At 26.7% G+C, this 14,628-nt stretch overlaps 1 protein-coding gene across 2 annotated transcripts; it reads left to right on the forward strand.

Annotated features, from left to right (window-relative positions):
- Positions 1-89: 89 nt before the first annotated feature.
- zetaCOP (COPI coat complex subunit zeta) lies at positions 90-14,627 on the forward strand. 2 transcript variants are annotated; one of them, XM_043043540.2, is made up of 7 exons: positions 90-247; positions 555-623; positions 2,596-2,677; positions 3,723-3,814; positions 4,754-4,887; positions 7,409-7,499; positions 14,485-14,627. In XM_043043540.2, exons 1-7 carry the CDS (start codon positions 200-202, stop codon positions 14,530-14,532), a joined length of 564 nt encoding a protein of 187 aa, XP_042899474.1. In that variant the 5' UTR covers positions 90-199; the 3' UTR covers positions 14,533-14,627. The 2 variants fall into 2 exon arrangements, with proteins under 2 accessions (XP_042899474.1, XP_071040253.1); XM_071184152.2 differs by lacking the exon at positions 14,485-14,627 and adding an exon at positions 9,705-9,746.
- Position 14,628: the final 1 nt, after the last annotated feature.

Below are 14,628 nucleotides of genomic sequence, written 5' to 3' on the forward strand. Positions count from 1 at the left end.
GAAATAAGTTTTATTTTAATAGAAAAACTTATTCAACAACTTACAACTGAAAATATGATATAAATTTTAAAGTTGAAATTAATTAATGAACGAAACCATACCATAAACATCTCAACTTTTTTAATAACACGACTGCAAAACACGGCAGACGGCAACAACAAATTAATTACTTCATAAAAAAATAGTTTAGTAAATTCATATGAAGTTTAAGAATTCTATTATTAGCAAAATGGAATCAGGTCTGATGGTAATAAAAGTGTATAATTTGTATTATTGTTTCTATCTATTCTTTTCGGATCAAGAGAACCAATTGAAAATACAAGCTTCATTTATAAATATTGTGCATATTCTGTTACTTTTAACTTGTACCATTAATTAATTTTTTAAGTATTATAATTTTCTTTTTTCTCCAAGCTGTAATATTTTTTAAAGATTACCTTGTTATTTAATTTTTGGTACTTATACTTATTTACGAATGAGATTGGTTTCTTTGGTATTTTCTTCCTAATTTCCCATCTATTAAGAAATGTATAAATGAAAATGTAATTTTATAGGAACCTACTCTTTATTCTGTGGAAGCTATAGCTATTCTGGATAATGATGGAAATCGAATATTGGCTAAAGTAAGTTTTCCCCCAGCAGTTACAAAACCTATTACATGGTTATTACACTTGTGATATTTAAAAATTTTATAAAATTTTTGTGAACATTTTTCGCTTTAGTTGAGGTTATATTAAATTACCGGGGATATTTCCGTATCGTGATCTGTCGCGCCTACTACTCTCGCCAAAGTGCCAAATAAATTTTAAACTTTTGAATTTATATTTTAAAAAAATATTTAGATGTTTGCCTCTTTCTCCCATTTTTTTTTTTTTAGTCTGCAAGGAAGTTGCAAAAGACTTTGCGATTATTCTACCTCAGAATACGGAAATCTGAGTTATACCATGAAATTGCAATAACTTTCAAACATTAGAATTTTAGAAAACACCTTAGTAGCACTTTTTTTGGCATATTTACTTAGAATTTGTTTTAAACTATTTTATATCCTTATCAAACAATTTTTGTAAATTTGGAAGATCAGATTGCAAAAAATATGCATAACAGTGGCACATGTAGTAAATATTTTATTTTCTGAATGTGAAAGTATAATATAGGTGTGTACACATAATTTAAAAAAGCCTTGTGCCCCCTCAAAAATTTGCTTCATGCTATGCCTATGCCAACAAGTAATATCTTGTAAACTTTTATGTTTTATTATACTTCATAAAATCCTTTTTGTTAGCATAGCTATACAGAGAATTTAAAAGTATAATAAAAATTAGTAATGGTATCATATATTATGAAAAAAAAAATATTCAAATATTGTTTGTTATTTAATTTATGTAACTTTTAATCCTTTAATATACAGTTTTATTTTATCTAGACCAGTGATTCTCAACCTTTTTTTTGTTGCGGCACACTTTTAACGATTTCGAAATTTGACGGCACACAATGAAAAAAAAAAATTTTAAAGTTATTTACTTACCTATAATACACTGTGTTAATTAGTTTGTGATAATAATTTTGAAAGTGAAATAAAATAATATGTACTACAAAGGCACATTTATTAAGGGAATTATTATTTCTTTCGACTAATTTTTTATTAGTTAGTAACAGTTTTTTTTGCTAATTATTAATTGTTAGCCTGTTTTCTATAGTTATTAAATGTTGTTTTTATTACATTGTTATTTTTTGTGATTTCTTGTTAACTAACTTTTTTGCTAATTATTAATTGTTAGCTTATTATTTTTCTTGCTAGTTATCCTTTGTTAATTTGTTTTTACAACTATTAAATTCATAGCTTACTTTAATGATTAGCTTTTATTTTCGCTTGGAAGTTAGTATTTAGCTTGTTTTAGCCTTGATAATTAATAATTTTAATAGTCATTAAATTTCCTACTAATTTCAACATTATTTAAAATTGTGTGTCAAAGACAATTTAAACACTTCCTTCTTATTTTAAGATTGTCAGAGACAAGACAATCGCCCACAAAGAGATGTTCACCTGGTTAAAGCGTGAAAAAATTATAAAAAGTATATATATAATATTATATATCTATACACTTTTTTTTTAGTTTAAACTTTACTTGTAATAAAAAAAGCATTATAATTTTTATTGTACTATTTCTAATATTTGGCGGCACATTTTAAGAATTTGGCGGCACACAAAAGTGCCACGGCACAGTGGTTGAGAATCACTGATCTAGACTGACAGATAAACCTGAATTGTTAGACTGTTATAATTTATTAGGATGATATTTCCATATCGTGATTTGTTGCGGCAATTACAATCGCCAAGGCGCCATGTGGATTTTAAACTCTCAATTTTTAAAAAACAAAGAAACATGTAAAGGTTTGCCTGAGAGTGGTTACATGTTCGAGTTTGCACGCTTTAGCAATATTTTTTTTTAGTTTCTCGTGGGCTGCTGCCTGTAAGTTACTTAACCATGACAATTATTCTGCTGCAGATCAGGATATGGAAATCTTCCCTTTATTACTTACTGACTAAAAGTACTGTTACTAATTTTCTTAATAAATTAATATTTTTATTTTTAGTATTACGGAAAAACTTTCCCAACAGCCAAAGAACAAAAAGCTTTTGAAAAGAACTTATTCAAAAAGACACATCGAGCTAATGGTAAGCAGATTATAAAACTGAGGCGCCCTTTATGAAAATAAAGTTCATAATTATTTTTTTTTTCAATGTTTTCTATGTTTAAATTTATTTTCCAAGCATATTCCTGATGTTGTTTCTATTACAACATCCTTCGATAAAAATTTGATGATCAAATTGTAATATTTAATAAAACAATTTTTAAGGGTAGTTTCAAAAATATTGAAAATTAGTTACGTTTCATGATCAAAATTATCTCAAATTAAAATATTTATCAAGCAATTACTTTGAATTCTTTTTAGAATTATAAAAAAAAAGAAATGTGTTCTTGTACTTCTATTTTACGTGTTTCGTTTGGGGTAAGTTGTAAAGTATTGATCTACTTTAGAGCCCTGATTATCTGATGTCCATGGGATCAGAGTTATGTTAGAAAATTGAAATAGTTGGATTATCAGGGGACCTTTTCAAGTTCTTTTTTTTTTTTGTGTGTATATAACCAATTAAACATAAAACTATAAGTAAAAATATTCTAAGTAATTAAGCCAGTATAAAAAAAGCTACAATAAACTATATTTTTATCTTAAATATCGTTGTAGAACAATGTAAATAAGATCATTGATACATTTTATTTTCTATTTAAATATTTTGTAGCTGTCAAATTTTGGAATCCCTCTTACTGCAGTAATTGGATTTAACTGAATTAAATGTGGGATGTATTGGTAAAAGATCCTCAATGGAGCAGTAATTGAGTCAAGTCTTGAAAATGTGCAGCAATTTTGGAGCACTTGAACTTGTTAACTGTTATTTCCGATTTATATGTCTTTGAAGCAAATGAAGTTTTTAAAAATTAATATCTTTCCGCTTCAATTTCTTGGGATTATTTATTTAAGTATTAAACCTATTTTAAAAAATATTATCCGTCATTAGATAGCATTTGATGTAGTCATTCACTTAATTTAGAATGCATTTTAAACTATAATTGTTTCATTTAATTGTACTGTTTGTTTTTTTTCCTTTATAAAATTAAGAAAAATTGTGTTCATTGTAGAATATAACATTATATTTTTAGCTGAAGTTATTATGTTAGATGGTCTCACTGTAGTCTACCGGAGCAATGTTGACCTTTTCTTCTATGTCATGGGGAGTTGCCATGAAAATGAGGTCAGAAATTTTTGATATTGATTTGTATTTTTAAAACTTGCTCTTTTTTATTCACCATTTTTTTAAAATTTATTGATTTATACCAAGTTATAATTTTAATAATAGGTACTTTTATTCTCAAAAGTTTGCGTATTGATTTACTTTTATAAATTTAAGATGCTTTTCTTTTTTAAGAAATTTTTTTTTGTAGTCCTTTTAAAGGATTATAATAGTTAAAAAAGATTTAAAAAAGACCAACAATGTGTATTTTTTTTAATGATTCTACTGTTTCACTTACCATTTAGAAATTACTAAAAAATTTAAATTAACTCTCTAAACCTAGTTGCTTTCACACAGAGAAAACTATTGTAATATTCACTGAGAAATTATGTTTGTTATACAAATATTTTTACATTGTATCTAAGTATTGCAATGGTTTAAGGATGCGATGATTAAAATTTAGAATATTGTATTCTTCTCTAACAATTATGTATTCTTCTCTAAAGCACTGCTTGTTCATGACTTTCCTCGTGTGGCTATTGTTGCAACTTTTGGATTCGTGATAAAACATGATTATGTTCATGTGCATTTGTTTTGTTTAAACATTGTTGACTTTTCTGTATTTTCTATTAGTATGATTGGCCAGGATATGACTACTTTGCATTTGGGCTTTGCACTATTTGCTTTCTCTAATCTAATGGAGAAATATTGGGAGTGCCTGTGGTTTATTGACCAAATGACTGGCTTTTGAAAAATAAATATTTCATTGTAATGAAAAAAAAAATGCCATTTTATCATTATTGAATGCAGGTTTAAATATCATCAAATTAGGAAGGAAAAAAAAACTATTGCTTAGTTTCTAAATTTAGTAAAATATATTAAACACTTACAACATTGTATATTTAGAAATTGTAATGCTAATTTCTTTGATTTATTTATATTTGCCTTTTTAATGTTTAGCTTATTTTGGTGAGTGTCCTGAATTGCTTGTATGATGCTGTGAATCAAATTCTGAGGAAGAATGTTGAAAAAAGAACTCTCCTTGAAAATCTCGATATTATACTATTAGCTATTGATGAAATTTGCGATGGAGGGTGAGTGGAATGTTTTATTTTGTTCTTTTTCAATGATGGCAAATGAAGTTTAAGAATCATTTAAAGTGTATGAATCATTTGAACTAAATGTAATTTCTTAAAATGAATCATTTTAGAAACAACTTTGTAGAGTTAAATCACAAATATAGTAAACTCACAATCTACTAGATTAGGTGGTTAGAGTGGTCACAATCTACTGGATTAGGTGGTCACAATCTACTGGTGGTGGTGAATGTTTTATTTTAATCTTTTTCAATGATGGCAAATGAAGTTTAAGAATCATTTAAAGTGTATGAATCATATGAACTAAATGTAATTTCTTAAAATGAATCATTTTAGAAACAACTTTGTAGAGTTAAATCACAAATATGGTAAACTCGCAATCTACTGGATAAGGTGGCATGACAATTGCAAATAAGTTAACTGCAACTATTTTTATAAATTTAGTAATTACAAAGTATTTTTCAATATTGTCACCACTGCATTACTTTATGAGACAAATTTTGCTGGGAGATTAAATTTAAAAACATGTTTGAAATTTGATATTCATTTGTTATGAAATTTTTCTTTCAATTTTGCACTTTTTATGCTTTTTTATATCAGCCAGTATTTATTTTATGATATGTTAGAAAATGATAAAATATTTGTGAATTTGTTGAGTGTTTAAAAAAAAAAGTAAGTAAAGTACATTAAGAGCATTCTTGTAAGATTTGTGCCAATCAGAGTAAAAAAAATAAATTGTTTTTTTACTAAATTAATGTTATAAAAAATTGCAAAGAATCACTACAAACTGCCTTTTTTTTCTTATTGCACTGCCAACTTCACTAGTTTTTTTTAAAAAAAAGAATCACTACACTACAAATTACAAAAAAAGTAGTGACTACTATAGTTTCATTACTTGTAACTTGTAAATTTCCACCCCTGTTAATTCTGTAAAACAAAATACATAAATTAAAATATTTTTGATAAACTTTTATTTTATTTACAGCTAGATGTGAATGATTAAATGCACAAACTAATGCATAAATTGTAAGAGTGATATCAATTTAATGTAGGAAGTAACATCTGAAAATGTCAAAATTACAAATTACCATACATTATTGACTTCTAAAAGGAACTAGAAAGAAAATTATCAAAATTTTTTATCCTTGTATGACATACTGCTTTTAACATATTTCTTTCAGCAGTAAAATGGTGAAATTATAGAAAGATATTTGTCGAGATACAAATTTGTTATGCTAGTTTTTATTCACCATAATAAAGTGTAATATCTCTACCAATGGCTTTTGCAGATGCATAACATATCTTGTGCATTATATTTTGAAATGTGTTTATTTGTTTCACTGCATTCTTTACCTTCCTGAGTTTTGCAAATTTAACTGCATTGTTTAGATCTAATTTAGAAACTTGTATCATTGTTAAAATTTTTATTTTGATGCCATAAAATTTATTGTTGCAAGAAAAAAAAATCATGAATAATTGTAAGTTTATAGTATTTATATTTCTTTAATCTGTCACTTGGCATACTTCTTTCTTTTTGTTTAAATATGTGTGCAACCTTTGAATTTTAACCTAATGAAGTCACTCTGGAAAAATATGAATTTTCCAAGGACTTCAGCAATTATTGTTTCGGAAGTTGAAAATTTAAATTCCTATTGTATAAAAGAAAAATTTTTCTGTAATGTTAGAAATGTTTTTCTCTTACATATTTCTTACAGAAAAAAAGTAGTGTAAATGATGTGTTTCCTTTCACATAAATGCATCGCTGCAAACTTTTATATTCCCTTATAAAAAAAATTCAAATGGTAGTAAGGATATAGAGCAAAAATACTAAAGTATGTAAAAAAATATTTTATTTTTGTCAGTATTTAAAAAAAAAAAAAATGTTTTTCTATTGCGTCTTATATATATATATATGGCTTATTTATATGTTGTTGTAATCAGAGTAATTTTAAATCAAATTTATAATACCTGAAATTAAGCATAATTTTTTTTTTTTCATTTTAATAAAAATGTTCCTCGAAAAGCATAAAAGCTTATTAGTATGGAAATACAGTTTTTTAATTCTACTTTTAGTTTGCAACTTGTTTTACATTAAGTTGATGCAATTGTAAAATTGTGCTCGTAATTTCCTGCTCAAATTTATTACTTTAATAGAACTCTTAACTTATTTAGTGTGATGCAATTGAAATGTAATTGGAAGTTGGAACAATATAGTTCTAAAAAAATAATATAAAATAAATTTAGTTATGGTTAATTATCATCACTCCATAAATAAAATGCAGTCAACGTGCTTTTTGTATGCATAAATCTCTGGTTTCAAATTTGAAGATTGTATTTGCAACTTTTGTCACAATTGTATATTGGCTGGTGCAGCATTTCTGAAAATTTGAATTTGAAAAGTTTAGAATGGTGACCTGTGGGGTACACTTTTTAAATATACTTAAAAATTTATAAATAAATATCAAAATTAATGCAAAAATTTAAATAATAAGTACTGAAAACTTTCATATGTTTTTAGAATTGTACTTGAAGCCGATTCTACATCTGTAGTACAAAGAGTTTCTGTGAGATCTGATGACATTCCACTTGGAGAACAAACTGTAGCTCAGGTATTTATAAATTATTTCTGTTCTTTTTAATCATTTTTATCCTTTAACTTTACTGAATTGTTTAGTATATGTGTAAATCCTCAAATAATAAACTTGAAAAATCTTGCTTGTATGTTAATAATCTTGCTTGTATGCTTGTATATTATCCATAATAACTATAAAATGGGTGAAAAAGAGTCAGCTTTTAGGTGCTGCTAGAAAATATTAATAAGTAACGTGATTGCTGCTTCAAACTGCTTTATTTCATTTTCATTTCTCTCACCGTTTGTCTTGGATGAAAGTTTTAGTGGTAATGATATAAGAAATGCATCAATAATTGCAAGTAAATTCTTATATTTTGTCATCATCAAAACCTTGAATCATACGACTGCCAGACCTTTTACGTGTATACATAATGTTTTAGTTATTCATATATAATGGTGGCCAAATTCTTTTTAGATCTAATGAATCAAGAGTAAGTTATTACCAAATAGAATTTTCACTTTTTAAACAAAATTCTTGGAGGAAAAAAAAACTGGAAGAATTACCAGTTATGCACCTTAGATGAGATAACCTGTTCTTAGACAGCCTTTTTTTTTCCCTTTCTTAATTGCTCCTAAACCTGTCCCAATTCATTCTAGTTGTGTTCTAAACTGCTCAAAGGAAATAATGAAATAAACATTTAAAAAAAAAAATTGGTATCTGCTTGAAGAATTTAGTTATCAGGGTGAGGACTATTGGGGCATTTGTCTATGCCCTGTATTTTTAGAAGTCCCCGCACCAGAAGCATTAAAAAACAGTATTTTTTGCTATTATTCTTTATCAAAAAAAATTTTAATAATCATTTTTTTAATACTGAATATTTTAAAGCTTTTTTTTAAAAAAAAAAAATTGATTGTGGAAGGCAGCCTCTGACAAGGCTTTTTAAGTCAATGAGCTTCACACAAGAAAACTTTTCTTAGAAATCAGAATCTTAAAATTTTAAAAAAAGCAATAAAATATGTAGAAATTTTTTTAAATGGTTATTTAATAGCTGCTCTTAAATGAAAAATTTCTCGCTTCCGGGGGCTTCACACTTTATATATAATGTATAGAAATTAATCAGTGGTATAAAATTCCTTAGAAAAAGTGTACAATCTATTTCAAAAATGTAAGCAAAAAAATTTTGATTCAATAATTTATATCTATTTAAGTCTTATAACTTAGCAAAATTTATACTTTATGCTTGTAATTGAGATTGCTTTTAAAAAAATAAAATAAATTAAGAATAAAAATTATGCATTATTCTGAGACTGAGAAAGGAAGAGCACTGATTTCTACGGTGGTCTAAACTTACTCTCCCCCCCCCCTTTCATTCTTATCAAATTCATTTGAAATATTAATAGACATATTTTAAAACTGCACACCATTCTTGTTTTTTAATTATTTAAGTTCATTTCCTATTATCAAGTTCTATTCCTATTTTGAATAAAGTTCTATTTATCAAAATCATAATAAGGAGGCACCCTTTTCAACCTGCAATGACATTTTCAGCTATGGTTTGCTGTAAAATTCTCAATCCTTTTGACAACTCTTACCTCTCCGCTTGAAGATTGTAACTGCTGTACTTATAATTACCCTCTCAAGTCGTTTAGATGATAAGACTTGCTAACACTTTTGGAAAAATCATGTTTCTCCTTATCTTCAGTACTATTGTTTCAAGCTTAGTTAATAAAATATTAAAAATTTTAAAGGAAAATCCTATGTTTCAGAGGATTTGTAAAATTGTTAATTAAATATTTCTCATGTTTAATTTAAGCTTTGCATGTCACAATCTGCTAAGTACTTGTCAGTTATAAAAATAATGATACTTAGAAAATAATTATAAAAATATTTTTAGAATTATAATAATAATTTTTTTACATGGATTATTTTAACACAGTAAAAGATCTATGTAATGCTTTTCTATAAACTGCAACTTTCTATAAACCACATTAACTTTGTGGGTGTAAACAATGAAAATTGAATTGCAGTTAAGGAATTCTGTAACTGAGCAAAAACTATTAACTTTTTACATTTAATTGATTATTTCTTAAGAGGTAACAAACTTTAAAAGCTAAGCAAGCCAAAATTATTAAAATATTTCTTTTTTTTTCTTCTATAAATTATAAAGTGCATATTTTTTATGTTTTTAATTATTTTTATCTAAAAATTATTTTTAAGCATTTTAAGATTGATCTGTTTCAGACTAATATTGCCATGTTTAAAAGGTAAGTTTAAAGCTATATGAAATGATATGTATATATATAAAACAAAATTCTGTAAAACACAAAACCTTGCATTTCAAGCTCTTTCACAGAATTTTATTAAGTCTTCTGCATTATAAAGATCTTCTACTGTATATGCAAAGCCTCAAATTCCTTCTTCATTTCGTTTCAAAGTATTTTAAAATAAAAGTATAGTAAATGCAAAATAAAATTTAAATTTGTTGTTAACTTATTAAAAATTAAATTTTTGTTAGTTAAATTTAGTTTGTCCTGTTCTAATTAAAACTATTGTATTTCATAATGTCATATGGCTGATTAAATGTTGAAAGTGGATAATTAAATGGTCCTAAAAAGTCCAGAGATTCCATTAATTATGTACAAAAATATAAGTTATGCTGTTATTAGTTGATGAATTTGTATAGGATTAGAATTTAGGTAGCTACAGTAAAGTTAGTGTTCTCATATCTAACCTCATTATAAAAAAACTGTTGATTAATTTCATACTTTGAATTTGTAAGTCACTAGTTATTTATAAATTTTTATCTTATATTTACTTGTTTTTATATATTTCTTTTAGTTTATTTGTATTGAATATAGACTTTTTTAGAAACCTAAAATTTTTGATATGTGTAAATTTTATTTCTCTTTTAACATTTTTAAAGAACTTTTTATTAAACATTATTAAATGACTCTTATCTCTTTTATTGATCATGCCTTGAGTCTGAGGTAATTAAGGTTGCATTCAATTAAATTTTTTTACTAAAAAAGTAACAAGTCATATTCACACCATTTTAGGAACCCTTGTCTTTAAGTAGTCTAATGCCTCTATCACACGAGAGAAAAATATGTGCAACTGCAAGTGTAAGTGAAACTCTAAGCGCAATTCCTCCGTTCGGAGTTGCCGAAAGGGTTGCTTAATTGCCTGAACGGTTGCATGTAATAAGGTTACCATATTTTGTTATTTATCTTTACTTTTGGCTCATATTTTATTTTATCATATTTTATTATATCATAGTTTCTGAACGATGTTCGTAAAGGGAGGAAAAAGAAATCACAGGCGCTGTAGAATATTGATTGATTTTGATTTAATTTTTTACATTTGTATTTGTGTTAAGTCTTTTTTTCAGCAGCAAATTAAAATTCTAAAAAACTTTATTTCCCCAATAGTGAAGTAGCATAGTATAAAAAGGATTATGATTTCTACCTCATAATATGAAGATATCATTGAATTTCATGCTGCGTCCCTGAAAGGATAAGGGGGTGAAAGGGAGATGGACTTAAATACATGCTGCGTCTCCAAAAGGATAAGGGGGTGAAAGGGGGATGGACTTAAATACTATTTAGAATTTTGAAAATTTTTTTTATCTTGATTTGAGTGACTAAGGTATAAAACATGGTGCATTGCGTTTTTGAAAAGTGCTTAAAGGTGCTTATTTTCGATTTTCATTTTTTAAAGGCCCTTAAAGGTGCTTTTCTTAATGGGTGTTTTTAAAAGGTGCTTTATTTTCCCTTTTTGAAAATGAAATTTATGAAAGGGAATGTCGATTTTCGCCACGTATTATGTAAAAACGTGTTTTTCACATTTTTCTATTTCACGTTTTCAGAATTCATTCAACCACGATCAATTTCAGGGTACCGTCAGTCCATAGCGTATGAAAGCGCCAATCATTTTACAGGTTTGGTGAAGTACTTGTGAGTCCGCATGTGCGTCTAGTGAGCTGGGTTCGGTGAGATCCTTGCTTTCTCATGTGCAACTCTGCTGTATTTTGCAAGATATTCTCAATTTCAGGCTTTATTTTTCACCCTCTGAAATCGAACCTAAAAATCTCTTGATCATTTTTTTAATGGCTAATATAATCAAGAAAAGAGTTCTTTGTCAATTTCTAGTTATTTTATCATGATCATGTGAAGTCTGAGATTTATTTTGCATTTTGTCAATTTACATAGTGCTTAAAAATATTTTTTGAGTGCCTAAAATGTTCTTAAAAGTTGCTTATTTTTTGTTGAATTTGGCTCCGCACCCTGTAAAAGCATAGTTTATTTATATATATTTACTATCTAACATGCTAGCTAGGCAAGTGCGGTATCGTTATCTATGTTTACGCTAAATCGAATGAGAATAAAAACAAGCTGTCTGATTTAATAGTTTAGCTACTCGAAAATTTATAAAAGTTTCATGTGTAGAAAGGACAATTTTATGACTTATACCATTTTATGCAACTGACATTGCTATCTAAACAAGTAAGGCATTTCTTCAAATTTAATTTTTTAAGCTTAATTAAAAAACATAGTCCTTTGAAATAATTCTTTAGAAGAAATGAGGGTTTAATGTATGAAATATACAATTTTTGACTTTCCTTTTGCTCATAAAATATTTATAACATCAAAACTATTAGTTCTATCAAATCAATTCTATTTTTTTAATTTAGTCTAAAAAATACATAATAAATAATGTCTATACTACTAATGTCTATACTTGTCTATACTACAATGTGTCAGAATTTTATTGTCATCAAATTAATTTACGTTGCATTAAGGAATCATCACGCCCGGTGGCTGAGCGGTAGCTCTTCGCGCTGTTGTGCCACAGGTCCCTGGTTCGATCGTCGGGCCGAGCAAGGTTGACTCAGCCTGTCATTCCTTCAGTGGGTCGATAAATGAGTACCAAGCATACTTGGGAGCTAAACACTGGGGGTTTCACGTATGGCTGACTACCTAACCGGAACAAATGCTCCTGCATCCCAGAGCCCAAAGGTCAAGAAAACTGAGATGGGCACAGAAGGCCTTGGCCTTCTTTGGGCTGTACCGCTGAGTTTAGTTTAGCTTTTAAGGGATCATCAATTTTATTCATTTACACATTGCATATCAGGAGTATCACTTTTATGAAAATTATTTTTTCCAATTTCTAAGTAAAATTGCTTTTTAAATATAAGAGGATTTTTCAATGTCATACTTACAATTTATTATTGTAAAATTTAAAACATTCTTTATTGATATGAGATAATTTAATTAAAAATTATAGGATTTATTTTAGGACGAATTTATTGTAATATACAGTATATAAATTAAAATTTATTTATAACTATGAAAAAAAAAACAATATTTTATTAAGAACATACTTTTTATGTATCATATTATTTTGTTACAGACTTTTACATGTTTTGTTTTGCATTTTAAATAATACAAGAATCAATTTAAAAAACAAAACATTTATTGTCAAGTGAAACATTTAGAACATTATTCATTTTCATTTCTTATTTTTTAATTTCTTTCATAAAAACAGTATTGCATCTCTTTCCTTCTTCACCAGACAGACCTTACAGGATTATACGAAATATCTGAAATAAAAGAAAGAAATCACTTTCATGATAAAATTTTATCAACACATTATTAGAATAAGAGAGATTAAATACCATTAATTTGAAATCATTTAAGTCCTTAGGTATCCCCTTTAAACTTATTTTAAGTTTGACAGATATTTTGATTAGAGTTCTAAGATTATTCTATACACTAATGAAAGATGGCAGGTATATTTGGTTTTGTAGTTCTTATGTTTGGATTGAAATTTGTTTTAAGAAAAATAGATTGTATTTATGATCGAAGACTATTAAAAATTTATGTATATTGAAAAATTAGTAAGGTACACTTACATACTTACTGTCATTGTAGAAAAGCTAAGTATCAAAATATAAATGTGAAGTATAAATAAAAAGTAAAGTATCATTAGTAAATCATCACACACACAAAAAAAAAGAATTGAGGGGATGAATGTAGAAACAGACAAGGAGATTGGAAATTTGCATTTTAGATTTTCAAAAATTAAAAGAATTCTTAGGGAAGAATAAAATAATTAATTCACAAATAATTATAATAATAAAAAAATTTCAAATAATCGGACACATGCTTTTACAATCAACAGTAATAAAGTTTAAAATTTGAAAATAAAGAAATATAATCATTATTATATTTTATGTTATAATAATGTAACAAAGTTTGGCGAGTTGCTTGGCGAATATTTCAAAGTAAAGTTTTTCGCCAGTATAAATCTTTACATATATAAAAATAGAAATTATTTCTATTCAAAGTAATTAAAACTTTGATCGGAACAAATTATAATAAGTTTTAATTTTATTAGCTTAAAATAAATAAGTATTTTAAAAGAAAATTTATCTGTTATGGTAGTACATCAACTGCATTGAGATGGTTATTTCATCGTGTGAAAGTATTTTTAATGCTTTGATTTTAAAGAAAATGTTATTATTAAACTAAAAAACTGTTCCGTTTCGTCTATAAAAAAAATTTCATCCGATCATCCTCTTCACCAACGTCGCCGCCATTTTTATTTACATTTGTATACGTCATCACATAAAATTGAAACGTCATAAAAAGCAAATGATCTGATTGGTTCATGAAAGAAATTGCCTGAACGGTTGCAGATATTTCGTGCAACCGTGATTTCTATATCACACGAGCAATTTTTGGAGAAATTTCACTTACAGTTGCACTTACACTTGCAGTTGCACATATTTTCTCTCGTGTGATATAGCCATAAAAAAGGCTATAAAGAATTTTTTTTTAAAAATGTTTTAAAATTTTTTCAGTATTTTTTCTGAACGACAGCAATGTTAGTCATTTTGTGGTGGGTTGGATAGAATCATAGTACCTCTTGTATTCATATCAAAACCAAACATGTGTATTAACAGTATTGTCTTTTATGAAGAAAAAAAAAACATGATTTATGTTTCTTTAATTTTTTTCAGGTACTTCATTCTGCAAAAGAGCAGCTAAAATGGTCTTTACTGAAGTAAAAACAAAAATTAACAGCATTATGTTTATTGTCTTATTGTAATTTTTTTATCTGTTAAGTATGTTTGTGTTACTAATAAAATATATAAAAATTGAAG

This window comes from Parasteatoda tepidariorum, chromosome 10, assembly GCF_982258835.1.
Source record: "Parasteatoda tepidariorum strain Cologne lab strain chromosome 10, Ptep-v5.0, whole genome shotgun sequence".
Classification (NCBI taxonomy): Eukaryota; Metazoa; Arthropoda; class Arachnida; order Araneae; family Theridiidae; genus Parasteatoda; species Parasteatoda tepidariorum.

What these genes read in the sequence shown, in the direction of transcription:
- zetaCOP (XM_043043540.2), top strand. Translation starts at nt 200, where the DNA reads ATGAAGTTTAAGAATTCTATTATTAGCAAAATGGAATCAGGTCTGATG. An exon ending in GGAGTTGCCATGAAAATGAG is followed by an intron (nt 3,815 to 4,753) that starts GTCAGAAATTTT and finishes TTTAATGTTTAG; the next exon opens with CTTATTTTGGTGAGTGTCCT. An exon ending in GAGAACAAACTGTAGCTCAG is followed by an intron (nt 7,500 to 14,484) that starts GTATTTATAAAT and finishes AATTTTTTTCAG; the next exon opens with GTACTTCATTCTGCAAAAGA.